The sequence below is a fragment of the Alligator mississippiensis genome, chromosome 2 (genome assembly GCF_030867095.1).
Source record: "Alligator mississippiensis isolate rAllMis1 chromosome 2, rAllMis1, whole genome shotgun sequence".
Classification (NCBI taxonomy): Eukaryota; Metazoa; Chordata; order Crocodylia; family Alligatoridae; genus Alligator; species Alligator mississippiensis.
In genome coordinates, this window is record NC_081825.1 from 151871745 (window position 1) to 151894707 (window position 22963).

At 44.8% G+C, this 22963-nt stretch overlaps 1 protein-coding gene and 1 long non-coding RNA gene across 7 annotated transcripts in view; one reads left to right on the top strand and one right to left on the bottom strand.

Moving 5' to 3' along the window:
• The window catches only part of FAM13A (family with sequence similarity 13 member A), a 257788-nt gene that overhangs the window by 160187 nt on the left and 74638 nt on the right, over positions 1–22963 (bottom strand). For all 5 annotated transcript variants that reach the window (XM_059722315.1, XM_019488106.2, XM_019488105.2 and 2 more), the window contains exon 5: positions 9317–9476. In XM_059722315.1, the coding sequence (XP_059578298.1) occupies positions 9317–9476 (160 nt within the window). The remainder of the gene's footprint in view (positions 1–9316; positions 9477–22963) is intronic.
• On the top strand, positions 621–18381 carry LOC109283329 (uncharacterized). 2 transcript variants are annotated; one of them, XR_002090439.2, is made up of 3 exons: positions 621–744; positions 13182–13291; positions 15790–18381. It is a non-coding gene; the product is annotated as an uncharacterized LOC109283329 (long non-coding RNA). The 2 variants fall into 2 exon arrangements; XR_009459929.1 differs by lacking the exon at positions 15790–18381 and adding an exon at positions 14113–15750.

Consider the following 22963-nt stretch of genomic DNA (forward strand, 5'->3'; position numbering starts at 1 on the left):
TCCTGGAAGGGACCAAACACTGTGGCTTAATACATTTGTCTGAACACTGGAAATCAGGTAGAAAAAGTCTATTCCACATAAAACAAAAACCTTGTTTTGAAACTATCCCTTCTCCAAAAAGCTGGCAGGATGCCAGTTTTCATTTCTCTTCAGAGTGTTAAATATGCTGAATAATCGTAATAAGTAAGTAATTCCAAAACTATCATTTTAGATTAGTTTTGTACTTTGTATTTTATTACTGGGATCACTTGCTGTTTTGCTTCCTGGCAAGTGGAGTTGTCTGCTCTGTCACTTAAAGGAGCAGAAAAGAAACAATTTCTTACACAGGTTGGTAAATTCCTATTGTTTAACAAGCAGCTGCAGCAGGCCCTCATCTAACCAGATACTGTTGCAACCCTGCTTAGTCATTTTCCAGCTGACGTGGGTTTCCAGCTAGTCTGCACTTACCAATTCAAGGTGCTCTGCTGTGGGTGGTAGACTTCCAGAGGAAAAAAACTAGGTATGGTGTGGCAGAGCACCTTTGGTGCCTGCCACTTGAAGGGCTGACAGCAGGCAGGAGGGCAGCTGGGAGGTGCAGGCCAGCCCTGATGAGGTGGTCACATGACTGCAAGAGTGTCATGTGATTGGAGGAGAGGGGTGAGTGGCCTCCATTTCAGCTCAGGCACCCAGGGCTGAGGTGGGAGCTGCTGCAAACAGCCAGAGAAAGGACATCACTCAGTTGGAGCTGCTTAGAACATCTTGGAGGTAAGGGCAGAAGCTGTGGGGGATGGCAGGAGGCTCCTGGTCCTGGGTATGAATTGAAACTACACCCTGCTGGGGAAGGATGGCCTGGTGTGACTATCTGTGGCAGGGTAGTTTCCCAGAAATGCCAGGCCAGTTGCCTCCCCAGTGAAAGGTGGGTAGGAGCACCTTATAACCCCAGCTCCCACTACCCAGTGGGTAATTTTAGATCAGGAACAGGCAGTGGGGGACAGGCACTTTTGCAGACACCTGAGCCCATGCGGTGTAAGACCCCGAGCCCCAGTGAGGTGGCATGAGTTGGCCCCAGTGAGGGGTGGAAGTGTGTGTGGAGTCCTGCACAAAGTAGGGTGTGTGGTGGCACTTGAAGGGCTGCGCATGGGGGTACAGAGTAGGGTCTGCACAGGCAGGCCTGAAGGACTGAACTGTGGGTATATAGAGTAGGGTTGCTTGGGCAACCTGAAGGGCGCACAGGAGCCAACCCCGTCAAGAGCAAAAAATTTGGATGAGTTGCCTGTCGAGACTTCAGGAATGCCTTTGATACGGTATCCCACACCATACTGGTGAACACGTTAAGAGGCTGTGACTTGGATGACTACACAGTCCGGTGGGTGGCGAATTGGCTAGAGGGTCGTACCCAGAGAGTCGTAGTGAATGGGTTGGTATCAACCTGGAAGGGTGTGGGCAGTGGGGTCCCACAGGGCTCGGTCCTTGGACCGATACTCTTCAATGTCTTCATCAGTGACTTGGACGAGGGAGCGAAGTGTACTCTGTCCAAGTTTGTGGATGACACAAAACTGTGGGGAGAAGTGGACATACCAGAGGGCAGGGAACAACTATAAGCAGACCTGGACAGGTTGGACATATGGGCAGAAAACAACACAATGCAATTCAACAAGGAGAAATGGAAGGAAAAATGTCCAGCATACCTATTGCCTAGGAAATGACCTGCTTGGTGGCACGGAAGCAGAAAGGGATTTTGGAGTCCTAGTAGACTCCAAGATGAACATGAGTTGTCAGTGTGACGAAGTCATCAGAAAAGCTAATGGCACTTTATCGTGCATCAGCAGATGCATGACGAACAGAACCAAGGAAGTGATAATTCCCCTCTATCGGGCACTGGTCAGACTGCAGTTGGAATACTGCGTGCAATTTTCAGCGCCGCACTTCAAGAGGGATGTGGATAACCTGGAGAGGGTCCAGAGAAGGGCCACTCATATGGTTAAGGGCTTGCAGGCCAAACCCTATGAGGAGAGACTAGGGCACCTGGACCTCTTCAGCCTCCACAAGAGAAGGTTGAGAGGCGACCTTGTGGCTGCCTGTAAGTTCATCATGGGGGCACAGAAGGGAATTGGTGAGTATTTATTCACCAAGGCGCCCCTGGGGGTTACAAGACATAATGGCCACAAGCTAGCAGAAAGCAGATTTAGATTGGACATTAGGAAGAACTTCTTCACAGTTAGAGTGGCCAAGGTCTGGAACGAGCTCCCAAGGGAGGTGGTGCTCTCCCCTACCCTGGGGGTCTTCAAGAGGAGGTTAGATAGGCATCTAGCTGGGGTCATCTAAACCCAGCACTCTTTCCTGCCTATGCAGGGGGTCAGACTCGATGATCTGTTGAGGTCCCTTCCGACCCTAACATCTATGAATCTATGAGGTGGCAGAGTTTAGCTCAGTGTGAGGCATAAAGCCGGTATCGCATAGAGTAGGGTTGCTTGAGCAACCCGAAGGGCTGTGTGTGGACTGGCTGGAGTGTGAGTAGGTAAGCTTGTTGGCCCAAGTGGGTTGTTGGAGCAGGGTGGGTTTGCGAGTGACCCAGTGAGGGGCAGGATGGAAGAGGCCCTGTGAGAGGGGGTGGTATGTATGAGACCCAGTGAAGGGCAGAATGTGAGAGGCCCAGCAAGGGGGAGAGTCTGGTTCAGCCTTAGGCCGGAGTTATGAACAACTTATGATGCCACCTGTGATACATGGGACCTGGTGTAGGGAAGGTCAGAACCGTGTATATTGCCCCAGGCATTGGAGTATTAAATGGGTAGCCTCCCACACCTTAAATACAGTTTATTAACTAGCAAGTCGTGGCAGGAGAAGCAGGGCAGACTGCCCTAGATGGAGGGGTGGGCCAATGTTAAGATCCGGTCTTGACATGGCTCCCTGTTACACATGGTCAAGAAACAGGTTACATTTTCCCCTTCAAGCCAGCACTCAACCAAAGCACCTTGCTACTTCCTTTCCTTTTTCATGTTCTTGTGACAAGGTATTTAGCAGAATTCATAGATTCCATGGAATCTGACAGGGCCACACCACAAGTGATTCTGCTATGGCCTCAAATTTGCAATCTCTGGGCTGTCTCTGTGCGCCTTGGTGTCCATGCCACCGCAGGCCCCTACTTTGCTACTGGAGATGGCAGCGTTCACCTGAGCCACACTGTAAGACTGATCGGTTTTGCTCATTAAAAAAACACCCCAATAAGGTTTTTTTTTCCAATAAGTGGTAACTCCAGTGAATCTAGCCTGACCCTTATTTAGGTAATTACCTACCATCTGACTTAATTTCACATTGAATCTTCAAATTGAAGGAAAGTGTTCCTCACTTCCAGTATTTAACTGTTGGCAAACATTGTTGATTAATGTTCATCCATGGTCACGTTTCATGACAGACGTGACTGCATAACAATGGATAATCATGTATTATAGTAAGGAGTATAATTGCTGTTGGAACAACACTTGAGTTCCTTTGGAATGAAAGGCAGTAGATTAAAATAGGGCAATGCACTACTGATGTTGTTACTGGGTTGGTTTCTTGAACCAGTTTATTCAGTCAGGTGATAAAACAAGAATATTGTAGCACAGAATTGATTTATACTTTAATTATCTGAGTTATCTCTCTGTTTAATACCACACAAAGAAAAAAAATCAATCAAGGCCTATCTTACCACACTAGGAATTCTCCTCTAAAGCAGCATTTCTCAACCCATGGATTGTGACCCAGAAGTGGGGCACAAGAATATATGAAAGGGTCACGAAAAAACTTAAAAAATGGATCAACAAACTTTAAAAATGGATTCTCCTTTAAAGAAGAAAAATGTGGCTTTTCCCTTGCAGGCTGGCAGAGTTCCAGGAAGGGTTGCTTGGTGCCCCCTCCCACCCCTGCGCCCTACATATCCATCCCCTGCTCCACACCCTAGAGGTCTGGGGTCGGGAGGCAGGAGACAGTGATTTGGGAGTGAGGGGCACTGGGTAGGGACTGGCCATCAATGTTTACAAATGGCTTCTGATACAAAAAAGGTTGAGAACCACTACTGTAAAGTATAACACAAGCAACATTTGATTATAGCACCTACATATCTTCTGTGTGATACATACATAGCAGCTAAATTGCCCCTTGTGCCCAGATGGATGAGAGATTAAATAGTTTCTAAGTGACACCACCCAATAAATACAGGAATTAAGAGGGAGCACCGAGGCATTTATTTTATGGCCTTAATAAGTCAGAAGTATGCAACATGTGACAGATATCTAATCTGTAGGCATAACCCACTTGTTAATGTGTGCCTACTAAACATGTTTATCTCCAATTACCTTAACCTACAAAACAACATGGAAGAGAAACATTTCCACAGCATCCAGAAACTTCCTCAAGGTCATGAAACTGTACCCCAAACCAAAGAACAGCTTCAATGAACATTTTATTACTTTATGATGGACTGAAATTACATGTGGTCAGAAAATGGAAATCTGTGTCTGTTCAAAGTTTGTATTAAACTTTTCCATCCTGAATTGGGATTAAAATGTCAATGAAGCAGGTACTGGACTCCAACATGGAAAGAGATTCCCTTTTCCTAGAAAAAGTATGGGGAATCAGCTCTTCTCCTGGACACTTGACTTCCCTGTTCACACTGACTAAACATGGTGCAAAACTGAAGTCAGTGCTGCTTCCCCCCCTCTGTTTGCCCCATGCAAGAGGTGAAGCAGACAGGGATTAAGCTGCTCCTTGTATGCCCTTATTGTCCTGTGCATGAGCAGTAGGAGACACAATTTGGATTTCAATATCCTTCTCTGCTAATGATTACTGCTGGTTTGTAACCACACCTCTCTCTCTCAAAGCTGCTTACTTCAGTTTCTTCCATTTGGAGAATTTCTTTGAAGTACTAACTTTTATACAGAAGTAAAATTACGTGGTGCCAAGTCAATCCATTCAACTTTTTTTTTTCTTTTTTTCCAATAAGCTGCACAAAGCCAAGTATGCTTTTGGCATGGCTTTGTTTGAAAAGCACATTTTCTCCCATTAAAGCAGCCAAAGGTTTAATAGTATGGTATGTGGGAAGTAAGATACCCACACATCAGGTGCCATGGGAGCTCAAGAAAATGACAGTCATAACAGGGCTCAATGGAGGATGCTATGTTCCCAAAATGGAATGGCCAAAGCCATAATCCCCTTGTATCATGTTTTGCTACCAAATACCTGGAATAAGCCTGATATCTGCTCCACAAAAGCAGACCATTATGTATGCAGGCTGCAAGAACAACAGGCAGCCACATATCTGGATTGCACTCAGGAATGACTGGAAAGTAGAGGGGGAAGCAGGTGTATTACATGTATGCATGCTTACAGTCATGCACACACCCAGGAAGGCTTCTGCTTATGGGTGGGCTGGGGAGCTGTAATTACAGTCTGTTGGAGTAGACTAGCATGGTAATTACTGCACTCCAGCAGACTCCAACATCATGTGTATCAGCGTCTCCACACTGAAAAATGGCAGTGGGGTTGCTTAAACTAAAGCTTGCTCAAAGGGCTTTAGTTAAATTGCCCCTGCCACCATTTTTTAGCGCGGGGATGCTGATACACATGACATTCCAGGTGCCTTAATTAGAAAAGCTCTTGGAATTGCTCTTATTAAAGTGCCCCCACCACTCCCAGAGCACTTGTATAAATGCTAGTTAAGTGTTCATAACTTCAGATGCTGATCACAGAATCATATAGAGACAACAGGTTTCAAGGAGCTCCCACATAACTCTGAATCAGGGTGATTTTTGTGCTGGTGTTCTGCCCAGCCTGGGTTTCAATTTTATACATTTTTAAAATGAAACATATTCCTCCTATAAGTGCTTCAGTTCCCATACCAGGGACTCTCTGATAGGATTTACAACAGCACTTCAAAGTGAAGGCAAACAAAGTGCTTCCCACAGAACAGTGTCCTAATGATGTCTAGGGTCAGAACACGCATCTCAGAGGATGTATTTGTTGAATCAAAATTACCCTGGATACTTGATAAACTCAGAGACTAAGACCTAGTTTCTGCCCTTAAGAGTAGACAATCCAATGAGTCAGAAATACAGACCAAAGATGATAGAGACACAGGGATCAGGTTAAGAAGTAGCCTTGGCACAGTGGCGGTCCCGCACCCCCTGCCATTATCTCATATAAAGAAAAATACTATTACTCTTATTTTGAAAGAGGCAGAAGGACAAGTTGAGGTTGAAGGGAAAGAATGGTGGGAAGGGACTGTTTGAGTAAAGAAGGAAAAGGGAAAAGTGAAGAAGACGAGGAAAGAAATGGGCACAACAGATGGGGAGTAGCAGGGGGTAAGAAGAATCTAAGTGGAAAAGCAACCAAAGGCAACGCAACAAATGAAAGCAGAGGCTATAGGGGAGGGGAAGAGAGTGATGGAAATAGCCCAGGTCCAAATAGTAAGTGATGCTGTCAGGAGCCTGTGGCAGCTACTGCTGCTATTCCTCACACTAAGAGGCAGAGGAAGGCCAATGAGACTGGCGCCATGGAAGACATTTGGGTTCAGTGAGGGACAGCTCTGCCTTTTCAACTGCTGCCCATGCTGATTGCAACAAATTCTCAGCTGGCTGCAATACAGCTGAGGATCAATGGGGTTGGAGGAACATCTAAAATCAGAGCGGTATTTGCCCCATGCTTTTCACTTGTGCACATAGTACAATTACTGTAGTTAGTAAATCTAGCTGGCCATAGGTGGGAATTAACTTTCATTAAGAATAGTGTTTGCATGCAGACCACCAGTTATTTGCTGCGCTGGGCAAGTCAATACATCTGTAGAGTAATTGTTTTTTCAATACAGGGAGCAGCCGGCAGCTACTGTCTACAGAAGCTAGTGCATCAGTAATCTCAAACATAACTCGCTTTTTTTCCCCTCTCCTACTGAACTCATTCATTCCCATTCCTTTTCCACTACCATTGCACCATCTAGGATTCACAATGAAAGTCAGAGTGTTTAGGGATCCCTGTCATGACACAAAGAGGGTAACTTCCAGAAATGGCAGAAGGCACACTATCAAATTGTTCTTTAGCACACCCCTTACAGCTTGGGCAGGAGGTCACCATTCACTTGAGGGGCATAGAACATCCTGTTCTCCTCCCCAGCATGCTCCCATGGTGAGGGCCCCCACCCTCCAGAGGACACAACTCATGTGTTATGGCTCCTACTTCAAGACACTGCCCTACATCTTGGAAAATCTAGCTACACCCCTGTTGTTAGCTATCTGGGAACAAGGCCAAACATTGTCCACAGACCTACAATATACTACTGTCAAAATCTGCAGGTGCCACCAACACCTGATGACAGGATTAGACCTCCAGTTTTGGCACCACTTGTACCATCTGGGTAGCCTGTAACTTGCCAGCTAACAGGGTAATGCAAGAGGACTCTCACATTCCTCATCTTGCGTTCAGTCCAATGCATCTATCTAAATAATGCCAGTCCTCTCTTATACCCCTGGATCATGTTCAAAATAAATGGATCTGTAGACACATGGATTAACAACTTACCTTGACTTTAATGCCCGAGCTCTTTGAACCAGCATTTTAATTCTCAAAGGTGCTTGTCTTTGGGGATTCTAAAGTGGTTCAGGCATAGGGACCACTTTTTCCCCATGGTCAGCAAACACCTCGGCCCATTTTTCTCCAACCAGAGAGACTAACAAATAATTGACAGTTTGTGATGACTCTTGCTGAATTCTCCTTGGCGGCATCTAGTGGCCCGGACACCTATCAGATTACTAACAGTTGCTTTATGATGTCAAGGAACATTCTAGACTCCTAGTTTCCAAACAGTGTACAGATCATTTCCTCTGCCTGGAGGACACAGGTGTTCTCCAATGAGCTTTGAGACAGCAGTATGAGACATCAGGGAGGAGATGGCAAATGAGTCATCAGCAGTTCCATTCCCTGCTGTCCAAGGACTTTATGTGCGCATAGAGAAGAATGATGACTAAGGCAAAAGCCTTTAACTTGCCCTGAATGAGGGCCACGTAGAAAGCATTTAGCGGAACTTTTCTAAGAGTAAGAAATCCCTTTAATTATTCACTGATGATTTTGCTATGTACTTTGCTATGACCCAGCTGGGTCTCACTGTGTCACTTCAGGTCCTCAAATTCAATATTGTTTTTGTTGCCTAAAATTCACCAGGAACAAGTCATCGATGGAAGCACTGGACAAGGTGCAGGTAGTGGCTGTGCAACCCCTTCGTTGCCATCAGTATTCTGCACAGATGATTGTCTAGGTTCTGACCTTCTTTGTGGAAGCAACCGTTCTAGTCCATGATTCATGATGGGACTTTTTTACTATCTTCCTAAATGTCCCTTTCTAAAAGAGTCACTGCATACAATTTTCACACCTTCCCTCTCCCACCAAGAGACACAACTTAAAGTATATTGGGGTCCTCATTATTTAAGAGTTATATTATGTTTAGTTGTTTAGCCATTGCTTGTGTGCTATTCACTGCACAGTCATGAATAGCCTTTCCTCTTACATGCTCTAAAAATTAACAGCTCCAGAAAGTGTCTTTCCTGACTGGGCATATATCCTTCACCACTGGTTCATAGTAAGGAACCAACTTCTATGCCTTAAGCTCTTGCTGTTGTGGGGCCTGGCCAAGAAAAGTGCTTGTTTTGGCTATCTACCTCAGCCATTTCCCTCCCCAATCCCCACTTTCTCCTGTTTTAATTAAAAGAAAAGATCAAATAGGTTTCCTTTTTAAAATCATAAAGTTAAACATTAGGGTTAACTTTATAAAGAATAAAAACAAACAGAATACACCCCTAAAGCCATCAAGATCTTGAAGCTGAAATCAGCCTTTCAGAGCGCCCCAAGGGATGACAAGATCGAATGGTCACAAACTTTGCTGCGACTGATTCAGGCTGGACATAAGAAAGAACTTCTTTACTGTCCAAGCCCCCAGGGTTTGGAATAGACTGCCACCAGAGGCGGTTCAAGCACCCACTTTGAATGCCTTCAAGACACATTTGGATGTTTATCTTGCTGGGATCCTATGATCCCTGCTGACTTCCTGTCCCTGGGGCAGGGGGCTGGACTCGATGATCCTCCAGGGTCCCTTCTAGCCCAAATGTCTATGAAATCTATGAAAAGGATAGACTTGTTAGTATACAATGGTGGTAGCATCACAACTGTACATAAATGAATACCAGAGAAATGTATGAGACTGGCATTTTTGCCTCCTATCCAATTTGAGAAAATTTCTGGACAGGGCCCTACACAGCGTCACCTGCCCCACAGCTCTTCATCCAAATCAGAAAAGAAAAACACTGCAGGTACTCACTTTCACCAAAATAATTCTCGCTAGCTCCTCACATGGATGCTGTTCCACATCTTGCTTTGCGTGCTCCAGTTCAAACAAAGTATGACAGTTTTCCAGCATTGTGGCCATAATTGTGTTGCAGATTTCCTGTTCCTTCATACCTTCCAATCCAGAAAGTACGCTGCAAAAATCAAAGGGAACATCAAGCAGAGCATTAGAAGGACACAAAGTACTAGTGCCCACAATAAAGTCATCAAAATGCGAGAAGTACAAATACAGTCAGGCTGGCAAGTCAAAGAAGCTCTGTTCGGGTAAGAATGGACTGTTAACTAAAGAGCTCTTTACTTAGATACAAGGGATAATCCAGAAGGGATGCAGTGGCACAGGTGCACCCCTCTTTGACTGTGTCATATATGATTCCTTGGTGCAGGGTCTGTCCTGAGCTCCAGCTTTCTAATGTCAGTCTGCAGCTTAGGGGTTGAGCTTTGCCACCATCACTTGTCCCTTCCTTTTCTGTGCTGCTAAATTCACCAGGGACAAAGAGGGAGGGAAAGGGCAAATGACAGTTAGGCAGCGAGACAGACTGTCTAGGGAAGTTGTGCAATCTCTATTATTGGAGGTGTTCAAGACAGGTTGAATAAGTATTGATCAGGGGTGATCTATGAGTAGCTATGCCTATGCTAGGCTATGGACATGTCCCGTGCTTCTGGGCTTTGAGATTGCGGCATAAGGCCAGGAAAGCATTTATTCCCCATCTTGTTGCTGCCCATGTCAGCATTTTTTCACTTTCCTCTTTTGTTGTACTCTGTAGCGCGGGCATGGCACTCTTCTTTGGATCTCTAGCATATGTTAATAATCCCCGCAGCTGTTGTCCCCCTGCTTTATCTGTGCTGAATTGGGGGGACAACAGCTTGGGTGAAAGGGTTAATTGTGCAGTTTTAGAAATAGGTTAGACAAGGATTTGTATGGGATGGTTTTGATAGAGATGATTCTGCCTCAGGAAGGGGGATGGACTAGATGACCTTGAAAGGTCACTTCCAGCCCTACTTTTCTATTACTCCATGACTGGCTGGTGAGCTCAGAACTCACTACTCATGCAGAGCTCTGGCAGGAGCCTGTGATGGCCAAGCAGCTAGTTCAAAACTCACTGTCTATGTGACGTACAATCAAAATGGAGTGACTGTACCCACCCTGACTTGTCCTGGATCTGCTACTGCCTGCATACCTCACAGTGGATACATTTACTGTCATTCATTCTCAGTTATTTTAACCTGCTATTAAAAATACAGTCATATTTTCTACAGAACTATTTTCTTCTGAGAATTTGGCTCTTTTTATTTATCTTTTTAAAAAAAGAATTAAAAAAATGTAAATCCAATAATGTCAAATTTAGCTATTTGTTAATCCCTTGTCGAATAGCTCCAGCAGTTCCACATTCTTACTTGTTACCCACACAATCTACAGTAAAATTGAAAGAAAAAAATGGAAAGGTATCTCCCTAAATGGGAAGGATTGTTTGTATAAAGGATGGGGAAGAAAACAAAGTAAAACACTTGCGTGGTTTTGTTTAGAGGTAACTTGAGAATAAACCATCTTTTAATATAATCAGGAAAATGAATTTCACAACTAATCAGCTGCCACGGGCATGATAATGATGAATGATTAATGTCTTCTGGGGCCAATCTTGTGTTTAAACAGTGAGCTACAAGAAATGAAGAGAAATGAGAACTTGCATGTATCACACGTACCTCCCACCCCACCAGACAAACACATATCTACTTTTTGGTAGCTTGATTTCTCCTGTGGGACCCTTGCCAATATTTCCCTTTGGTATTATCTGCTCTCTTCATGTATATCCTCCCACTGATGTTAACAATGACAGCATAATACTGCAAAGGCATGCAACTGCATGATTTCCGAAGGACGGTATGGTCTGTTATTTTAATATTTTGCCTGTGCTATGAATATTCAGGACCTAAAAAACAAGTGGTTGTATTAGTTAAGCATTTCACTACAAAAAAATCTCATTCTCAAATTCACATTAAGGCCAGAATCTCCACTGCCTTTAATTCGTGCTCCACACAAACTTAATACTATCTACTGGGAGGGGCAGCTGCATTTCTATTCAGGTAGTGCTGAGAGAGTCAACTGGCTCACGATCATCTCCCTGATTCAAGTTAATCTCTCTGCACTCCACAGGTGTTAACAACCCTCTATCCTTTCTAATGGTCTTGATGTTTCACTTCTCAAATTATCCTTTCTTTTGCAATTTTACTTTCTGTTAGTCATTCCTGGTAATGACTCTCTCCTATTTCATAGCTCTACAGACTATTTTTAGTTCTAGATAAAAAACTTAATTTAGGTAAAGTAATATTAACTTAGGTGTAGATATGACTGACAGTGGGCATGTCTATATGAGACTGTATTGAGGAGTTGTTACTGCACATTTATTTAGTACTTGTATAAACAAGTACTAAATAAATGCGCAGTAATCCAAGTTACTGCTCAGTAGTGCCAGCAAACACCTTTTTTGTGACACAACTGCACAGTAGCTGAACACTACTGCATAGTAGAATCATGTCACAGTTTTTGCCACATGATGGTACTGCACAGTAGTATTGGGGTACTGTGCAGTCAGTGTATCGTGTAGATGCACCCAGTGAAGTATTGGAGACACTGTCAAGACAATCAGGAAAGCTAGATTTTGTTTTATGAATCTGAATAAGAGACATACATTTAACTATAATGACTACAGGACTAATGATGCAATATCTTTTAACTTCACTGACTATTTTTTGTGTTTGCTGTTTGTGTTTGTTGTGTTTTTTTAAACTTGATATACGAACTAGCAAATTAGTGCACATTCCAATAGTTATATTTGTGATTGCTTTCATCTTGAACAGAATAATATAGCACTTGCCCCTAGCATATTAGTAAAGCTTTTAGTTTCTGTTTAACTAGAGAAAAAAACTAGTGAGGATGTGCCACACTATCTGCACCTCACTTTTTAAAACTCTAGATCAGCCCAGGCTGCTGTGATAAAGCCACTGACTTCAGCAGGCAAGAACCTACCCTCATACAAAAGGTAATGGAAAGGGCCAAATTCTATGGCTAGATACAAGTACATGGAGTGCCCCCTATCTGCCACAGAAGCCTTGCATATACAACAAAGGATAGCATTTGGCCTGAAAACACATACCAAAGGTAATGCAGCTGACCTGAATTAAGGAAAATCTATATTTTTAACCCCTTATGCTTTGCTCTGGAAGAGAGAGGGAAAGAGGGACTTTTGATTTGTTAAAAACTTTATTATATCAATACTAAAAACAAATGGTGAATGTGCAAAGGTATGTGGCCCTCCCATGGGCTAAGCATGAATAGGGTGCAATATGTCCTGCTTTGGCTGGGACGGTCCCATATTTTGTAGGCAAGTTCTGGCTGGTTGGTCAAAATTTAAACAGAATGCCCAGAATTGCAAGGGCATGGGCACAGTGTGGCAGAGAGGCAGATTAGCATGGTGGACGAGGAAGCTTGAAGCTGGAATAAGGGGAAGAGAGAGCAGTGTGCATGTGGAACTTGGTCTACCTACATAGAGGAGTGCATAGTGGAACTGGAGAAATGTAATGTGAATGTAACTGAAGGTGCAGTGTAACAGCAGGTGAAACCAAGGGTCAGTCTGCAGGGCTCTGCTGAACGTTAATTTTTTAGGAAGTCAGTGGCTTCATACCTTGATGTAATGAGCAAATGATGTTCAAGTTTGGTGGGAGAAACCCAATTTCTTCAGAACAGTAAAAAGGCCTGGTTTGTTGATCGTATCAAAAGTCTTCATCAGATCAATGAAGGCTATGTATAATGGTATTAATTTTTCTCTATGCTTCTCCTGCAGCTGCTTGACCAAAAATATCACTGTCACTGTTGGAGCATCCTGAGCGAAAACTGCTTTGACTTTCAGGACAGATTTTTTTCACCTAGAGATGGCAGGCTACGGAGCATAATGTGAGTCATAACTTTTCCACTGTTGTTCCACAGGGAGAATATGTTTATATTTGTCATAGTCACTTCGCTCCTCTTGTTTTTGTCTAATGGCAGGGCTTTTCAACCTTTTAAAATCAGTGTACCCCTGGCAGCCGGACATGGAGCGGGGGGGAGAGGGGAGGAGGTGTATGGCTGGATGTGGAGGGGGGGGGCAGGGAGCACACGGCCAGACCTGGAGCAGCAGCAGTGCAGGGTAGTAGATGGCAGTGGCAGCCACTGTGTGCAAGCCCCCCCCCCATGTCTGGCTGGCTGGGTGGCACCTGTGTGGCCCACAGAGGGGCACCGCTGCCCTCACATACCTCACCCCTAAACCTGCCACCCCTGCTTATTTGATGCTTTCATATATTCTGTGATTATCACCTGTGTCAGCTGCTTTCTGAATATCAAAGAGTTTTGCTCAAATTCTACTGAGCTGGCCACTCCCTCTTTCCAAGGAAATCCTTCCCAAGTTTCAATATGGCTTCAGTCCATAGAGAGGCTCCACAGACATGATTTTTGTGACCTGGCAGATACAGGATAAAGGTAGAGAACAACACCAGGAACTGTATCTGGCCTTTATTGATTTGACTAAAGCCTTCAACTCTGTTAACTGCGAAGTTCTGTGGAAGATCTTATCAAAGTTTGTCAGCCCAAGGAAAGTATCACCATTCTAAGACTCCTTCATGACCAGATGACTGTCTCCATCCTATGTGGTGGCTGCTCTATGGACCCCTTTGCCATTTGAACTGGCATCAAGCAGGGCTGCATGATCACACCAGTTCTGTTTTCCATCTTTCTTGCAGTCATCAAGATGCATACCCATGACCATCTGCCACATGGCATCAGCACTGAGTACAGGATGGAAGGCAACCTTTTCAATCTCTCTTGCCTCTGTGCCAAAACCAAAGTTACTTCAGCCTCAATTGTGGAATTTCAGTATGCTGATGATTGTGCTGTCACTGCACATACAAACAGCCCTTAACTGCCTCTCTCAAGCATACTAGTGCTGGGAACTGACCCTTAACATCAGAAAAACAAAGGTGTTTCACCAGCCTGCTCTGGGCCAATCAACTTCCCCCACAAAGATTCATATTGACAGAGAGGAGCTGGAGGATATTGAACACTGCATATCTTGGCAGCCATCTCTCAAAGAAGGCCAACATCAATGAAGAGATCCAGTATAGGAACTGATGTGCCAGCACTGCCTTCAGAAGACAGTATCGTCATGTGTTCAATGATCACAACATCAGAACTTGAATAAAACTCCTACTATATAAAGCTGTGGTAATCCCAACTCTTTTCTATGGCAGTAAAGCTTGGGTGACCTACAGGGACCACCTGAAGAGCTTGGAATGCCATCACCAGCACTACCTCCAGAAGATCTTTACCATAAAATGGAAGGATCGTCACACAAATGCCAGTGTCTTCATTGACGCCAACACCACCAGTATGGAAGTGTGGATTAGTAAACATCAGCTGCTGCAGGTAGGGCATCATGTGTGCATGCCTGATGTCCTCTTACCAAAACAAATGCTATACTCTCAACTCAGACAAGGACAAAGGACATGCAGGGGTAGAGGATATGCTTCAAGGACACCGTCAAGGTAAACATTAAGAAGTGTGGCATTGACACCACAGATTAGGAAAAACTAGCCTGAGGCAGGGCTACATGGTGACACTTTGAGAGAGAAGGTACATCTTACTTTGAGGAAAACCATCTCACCCTGGAGGCAGAAAAATGGCAGAAATGGAAGGAAAGGACACAAGACCAAGAAATCCATGGTCTGAGTCTCCCTTTAACTACCACCTGTAGCATTTGCCAGAGAGTCTGTGGCTATAGGGCTGACCTTCTTAGCCATCAATGAAGAACTCATTTACAACCCTTTACTTGACTTGTGGCAGTGATCACTCTTGACTGTGAACGATTGCCACCTCTGACTCGCCTTCCTTTGGAGCTCTCTGGGGCTTCTCCGCATCAAGCTGCTCTTGCTCTCCTGAGGGATTAGGGCCCGTAGGGCTAGAAACTCCTCTGAGCCTCCAATCTGGTGAGCAGGCTTCTGCCCTACTCATTTCATCCCTGTTGGGGCTTGGCTGTAGTCAGGCTCTGCAGTCCATCCTCCAGGCTCCCAGGGCTCTCCCTTTCTGCTGGTATGGGGTGTGCTCCAATGACGTCTGCTCCATCGTGCCGACCAATTCGCAGCCGGCCCAGACAGATGAATCAGAGTGGCTGCAGCGTTTGTGGTTCTGCTGCCTGCACCACAAGTGATCCTGGAGGTAAGTATTCAGCTACATAGGTCCCTGCCACACATATACCCAGCCCCCACTGCTGGCAGGACAGCCTCACCATTCTGGCCGCAGTCGCCGAAGTGCTCCCTGCTGCAACAGTGGTGCACATCCTTCAAAGTTAAAAGAAACATTATGATTATGATGTATTATTAATTGGGTCCATTAGGCCCATGCTTTTGTGTTATGTTTTTCAGGTACTATTAAGATGTGGACTCTATGGTTCAAGATTTTCATACTACTGCTGGCACTTGTACTTCTGGTGCAAGGAGACACCTGAAAAGGAGAATGCAGAGGAGACTTCCACTCAGGCCTACCTCTCTATGAGCAAGGCTATCATTGTTGTGTGGTACTCCATTATTGTTGGAAATTACCACAAGAAACTCAGTGTGATGCAGTTAACTCCCAGACAGCATCATTCAGAATTTCTGGATTGGCATCTACCTGAACTAAGTCTAAAGTTCCTTGGTGGTGTAAACAAATGAAAGGAACTGATATACAGTGTACCTGATCAGGCATAATTCTACTGGGTGTTGAGGAATAATGGTTCAGTGTACTGGAAATTGCGCTTATACTAAGTTGATGTTTACTAACTATTATCCAAGTGTGGACGTAGGAGTCTATGCAAATTTAAATAGAGGTCCAAATAATGAACCATTCTATGCCACGTATTTGACAACCAAAATGTTCCCTTTAGCAAGCACAGTCAAGACCTTGTCCTGGATGCGGACCACTCAAAAGAACCTGAATGATATCCTGGCCTTACAGTTCAATTTTGGTCCCCCTCTGTTCCCCGTAATTAAATATCCTGATTATTGGCAATTAAATTGGCCTGTGATCCCCAGCTAGATTCTAGCTGGCCAATTCAATGCGTCTCTCACAATCATTACCAATTCCTCTCAGTTCAATTTTACTTGGGGACTTGATACCTGCCAGGCTCAACATACTGCTACTCACAACATAAGCAATGCTACCTTTGTGCAGACATTCTTTGTAGACAGCCCTGACAGTGGTATTTGGAAATTTTAGGGTCCCAATGGTACAACTAAAACACAACTGGTTAAGGTGCGTGGAGAAGCACATAAAATGACAGTGGGTCCAGTTGTAGTAAAAACAGATGTATAATTGGATGTGGGAATTCAACCAATTGTCCATGCCATTAACATCTCAATCAATTTGTGTCCATGTTAATCAAACAAGAAAACCCCAGTGTTTAAATCTTACACAGCCCTTACAAAAGGGTTGGGAAAAATGATTAAAAGGTGAAGTCCTTGTTAGCACAGAAAAAAGGAAAAGATTGGTTGACAGTTCTTGGAGCTGCAGGAACTGGGATGTAAATGATGAATTCCATTGATTCAGAAGCAATGACAAATAAAATAAGTACCCTAGGATCACTCCTGCAGAAATTGGCACTCATTTTACAGTTTTACAGTCAGTCATTTACAACTACAGATGGCAGACTTAAACCAAAGTCTGAGTAATATTCTTTCTGCGGATAGTGCCACCTTGGTGACGGCTATCTTGTAGTTAGGAGCAAATACCTCAACAGCCCTTACATGCACACAAGCACAACTGTGGCAATTATGTCATTGCCAAGAGTGTGGTCGACCAAGCCTTGAAGGGAGATATACCTGAAGGAAACATGTGGCCAATGCCTGGGCCAAACTGATTACATCAGCACCCAATATCACTACACACACACTGAGCCTCACCATTCTTGACTATCAGCTACAGCAATTCCTAGGAGCTAGCCCAATAATACCTCTAGGTGTCATCATTAATAAAATGGTTCTCATGCCTATAATATTGTCCCAATGGGCAGCTGAAGTACAAGACTACTGGAAAGAAATCAACTTGCAGCTATGTGAAACAGTTAATCAACAAGCTTATACATGCCCAAAACTGTTTTGTATTATAAAGATGTTTGTCTGAGTATTGATCAAGTGGAATATCAGTATTCTATGTATCTAGATTATTCGAACCAAAATAAGGTAATTGATATAGGGGATGGATGTGTATGTTTTCGAACCATGTATGATGTTGTGTTAGTTAACTCACAAAATGTATTTTTAGAAGAGAGTTCTAACTGTTTTTGTAATGGTGTTGAAATTTCAGGATGTGACCTTAATTTCAGTAGACAAATGTTTAGTCAACAGTCTTTCACTTGGGGTTTTCATATTTTTTATAAAACAGACTTAAGTGTAGTCCAATTAGGAGTGTGTCCAGATGAGCTACACAAATAAATCCACCATCATTTATATCAAAAGGTTCAAGAGGTTCAAAATTCAGCAAAAAACACTGTCACAGTACAGCATATAAGCAAAACTGTTATCAGTTTATTAGACAAGATATAAGAAGTCATGCAACATCGCTGGTGGGAAAGCCTCCTTGGATTGTCTCCTACTGCAACTAACATCCTTAATAAGGCTTTGCACCCCATTGTTCCCAGCAATGATTCTTTATTCCTTCCCTCTCAGCTCATCGCAATCTCACACCATTTCTAGCCAGCTGATCCTCAACTCCTCTTTGCCTCTGCCTTTCCAATTGGCTCTCTCCTCATTTTTGCGTGCCATACCTCCATCCTTGTTGTCATCTGGGTCTCTCTCCTCCTCACTCTCTCAGTGGGGATGCTCTAGCTGCATCAAGCAGCTACTCCAGAAGCACAGCTCCCTTTTTTCCTCACTTAGTTCTTGCCGGTGTTCAGTTCGTGCCATCACCAGCTCTCTACCTTCATGACAATCACAGAGTCAATATGAGTCTGCAGTGTGATGCATCTGCACAGAAGGCAAATGGGGTTTTGGGCTGTATCAACTAGCCCAGATAAAAGAGTTGGAAGGTGATAGTGCCTCTCCACTCTGGCACTGGTTAGGCCTCATCTAGAGTATAGCATGCAGTTTTTGGCTCCAGTTTCAAAAGGATGTGGAGAAGTTAGAGAGGGTCCAGAGGCAGAAGAAAAAATGATAAAGGCCTTGGAAGGCAAATCATACAAGGAGAGGCTGGGTACCTGTGGCAAAGTCCTTTAAAAAGGGGTGGGTGCAGGGCACGTTAGACTGGGAAGCCCCTGCATAGTGCCCCACAGACTAGACCTAACCCTTAGTAGCAAAGCTCCCACAGTCCCCCATTAAGGGGAGAACACAAAGTGAAGCTTCCCTGTTCAAGCCTCCTGTAAAGAAAATGTCCATTTTTCAACCAGAGATGGGAATTGTTGTAATCAAGTGGGGGCCAACCGGTTAGGCAGCTGTACCCTGCATGCACCCACCCACCCTGAGTGCCACTCTAATCCCCTTCCCCTGCTGCTCTGATTTCTCCTCCCACCCTCTGCTCCCTGCTCTTCTGCTGCTGAGCTCACCATCTCCTCCCAGTCTGCTGTATGCCACAAACAAAGGCTGCCTCTGCCATTTTTGGGACCCATACCGCAGGTTGGCCAACCCTGTTTTAATCCGTCTCCATTGCCTCATCCCTGTGCTCCTACCTCTCCATCACTTCAGATCTGTGCTGCTGTTTCTATATTGCCTTGTCCCCCTGTTCCTCCCTACCACTACCCCGTACCCCTGCTCCTGCACGTCCATCAGATCATCTCCTTGCTCTTCTATCTCCATCAGATCATCACCTTGCTCTTCATAATCCATGATGTCATATGTGGTCATATTGACAAAGAATGAAAAGGAAAATTCCTATTATACCAGCACTGCTCCTCTCAGGGCAGATGAAAGCAGAAATAAAGCAGGTAGGGGGAGGTGAAGAGGAGCCAACATCTGTCATGTCAAAGCCTTTGTGATGTCACTGTCCCAATGCCCAATAGCTTGAGGCCCTCACCAAGGCCCTGATGATGTCACAATGGAACACAGCTTGCAGGACTGATGTCCTGACACTTGCCAGCCCAGCCAAAGCTTGCAGCCATTTCCCTCTTTGTGCACCGAGTCACACCATTCATGCACTTGTGATTCTGGGGACTACTCAGGTGATGGATTAAGGCAGCAGAAGCTTTTCCCTAGGTGATCCTGACTTCTACTGCTTTGTAGCTTAGGAGGTCAGAAGGGGCCTGAGGATAAAAGCTATAGTTCAACCCAATGCATTTAGCAACAAGGTTCAGGTACTGAGGATTGAGGGTGATTAGCCATTGGAAGCACCAAACAAGGGCTGTGATGAATTCTTCATTGCTTAGTATCTTCCTACCAAAACCTATGTTTTTCTGGAAGATATGTATTAGGCAAGCACAAGTAATTGAACCCACAAAAAGAGCAGTAGGGGGAAGTGTAATCCCCATGGGAGGCCAGATTGAATGATCTCACCGACCTTACAGACCATAAATTGAGGCTGAGGAGGCATGCTCATAGGCTTGCTTCACTTAATCAGGGACTGAATGTTACCCTTACTGCTCATAAAAACAATCACATCACCAACATATGCTCTCATCTTAACTGGGGTCCTGTGACAGAGGGCATGACCATTTTGAGATGGTTTGCCAGGGCTTTGGTTAGGATTTTGTAACCTGTACACAGAAGCGATACCAGTTGCCAGTTCTTAATGTTACCAAGATCCCATTTCTTGGGCAGCAGTGTGAAAACTGCCTCACGGCAGCTGACCAGAAAGATCTTTGAAGCTTTCCTGGAAGACAGGCAGGAGGTCTGGGTTGAGGAAAGGCAAAAAGGTCTTGGAGAATTCAACAGGTAATTGATCAAGGCCTGGCACCTTCCCATGGCAAGCTCCTCAAATAGCAGCCATCTGTTTTGCCTGGAATAGCTCTGAACTCAGTCTCAGACAGAGAGTTTGGGAAGACCCTCATGTAGCTATTTAATGGTCTCTGGGCCAACAGACTTAACTCAGAACAGCTCCTTGTAGAAGCTAACAGCATGCTTTCAGATCTTGGTAGTATCTGTGAGCACCTAGCCTGACAGGGTTGTACAGTGACCAATGATTTCTTATTCTATGCACTTTTTCTCTAGGTTGAAAAAGAATCGGGTCAGGGCATCAGGCTCTGTGAGTTCTTGGAAGCAGGTTAGAGTTTCATAGATTCATACATTGTAAGGCCAGAAGGGACCTTGGAAGATCATCAAGTCCATCCCCCTGCACCAAGCAGGAAATATAACTGGGAGTCAGGTGACCCCAACAAGGTGACTGTTTAGTCTCCTCTTGAAGATTTCCAGGGTACGTGATTGCACCACTTCTGGAGGGAGCTTATTCCACAGTCTGGACACACTGACTATGAAGAAGTTTTTTTCTAATGTTGAGCCTGAATAGGTCTTCCAGGGGTCATTACTCCTAGTTTTCCCCTCAGTTGCCCTGGTGAACAGATGCTGACCATGCCCTTGATGTAATCCCCTAGTGTAGCGGTACACTGTTACCAGGTCATCTCTCAGCCTTCTTTTCTTCAGGCTGAAGAGTCCCAGATCCCTCAGCCTTTCCTTGTATGGCTTGCCATGTAAGACTCTGATCATATGGGTGGCTCTTTTTTGGACTCTCTCAGGCTTGTCCATGTCCTTGTTAAAGTATGGTGCTCAGAACTGGATGCAGTACTCCAGCTGCCGTCTCACCAATGCGGAGTAGAGTGGAAGAATCACCTCCTTGGTTTTGCTGGAGATGCATCGATTGATGCATGGCAGAGTATTATGTGCCCTACTGGCTACAGCATTGCACTGCCAGCTCATATTTGTCACAACCCAAGGGTGTGATTTTTGTTTTGTGTGCGCTTTGGCGCCACTGAATTATTTTCCCACCAATTTGTAGCTTTCTTTGCAGTGTGCATTTCTTCTTTGCAGCACAGAAATGCACTTTGCAAAGAGTTCCCGCCATTTGTATTATAATTCGAGCCCCATTATTGGCTTGCGTTAAATTATTCACACGTGGTGGCTAGTGATTGGCTTGCTAGCTGTATAAAAAGCTTGAGTGGTTTCCGCCCAAGTTGGAGGACTCCATGAACACCAGGAGGAGGAGACTTCACACTGTGTGAAGATCTCTAAGCGCTGCGGAGCCTATCGGACCCAGCGCATTTCAAGCAGGCAACAGGGGTCTGATCAGCCTCTAGCCTCTCCCCATCACCGAGCGCAATCCTCAATGTATCCCTCTTCCCTGCGCGCAAAAGGATCCACGGAGCCTCGACAACTCCATGGGAGAGACCCGAATATTGTCTGAGTCCTCAAACAAGGATTTAAGCAGAGCTGTGCCTGGGAAACTTTCCAGCCTACACTGCGACCATCTTCGGTGTAAGTAAACAATCTTGAATTAACCACTAAGCGTTCGTAACTAATTCCAGCGCCGCCTGCTTTCTCTGACCCGCGCGTGCCCGGGCTGCTGGCCACAGCCCGCCGCGTGCCCCTGAGGGCCTCGGACCGCTCCCGGCCCGCACAATATTCTACTGTGGTCTATTATTACCCCCAGGTCCCTTTCATTCATGGTGCTAGTCAGTTTGGTACTGCCTTGCACCCTGGGTCAAACCCTCTATCACCTGCCTGCCTACGTCCTTAAACCAACCTAGCTACAACCAACAACCCTGTACCAGTTCTCTTCAGCACTTTTCCTGGAGTTTGAGGCTCTCATACAGCCAGTAGTGATTATCAGCATCCCTCAGGGTAGCTTCAATGTCTTCCTCAAGTTCTTGCATGCTGTAGCTGTGGTCTTGGATTGTCTGTTGCATATAAAGTTGACAGAAAATCTTGATTTGTGCCTTCCCCATTTCCTACCACTGTTTCCAGAAGGGGAAGTCACTTCTTGAGGCTGGTACATGAAGCAGTTTCACAAGTGGGCATCCTGCAGGAGGCGAATGTTGAGACACCAGTAGGGGGTTTGGCTGTAAATTAGGTCAGGAAAACCCAGTTAATACCAGACCAGGCTGAACTCTGAAAGTTCTGATGGCACAATCCAGCAGAGAGCAAGAGAAAGAGAGAGAAGAAGGAGAGTGTGGTTTCCTTTGGAGACACACATGGTGTTTTCCCTGCTGCTCTCCCACAGTGCACCTGCAGGTCACTGCAGTCAGGAGTTATAAATAAGGTTTTCTGAAGATTACAGATTGAGAACATACTAATCTGAACCCACCAAAGCCAACAGGAAGGCTCTCACTGGTTTCAGTAGGCTTCAGGTTTGGAACCTGAATCAAGATACTCTGCAGCTACACCCTAATCTCACCCTCGCTATTTGCATTGAATAACACCAAGCAACATTTCTACCTTGCAAATGGCCCAGATATGAAGAACAACACATTCTCCACAACTGCATGCATAAGACTTCATGTTTGCACAAGTCTAATTATCCCTCACTATTATTTAACATCTTCATGACTTACAATAATATTTTGCATGTTGCTCCATGGCTATTATCTTAATGATCTCTTGTGAAGGACTTAAAAAAAAGCAAAGTAAAATTATATCAAGGATG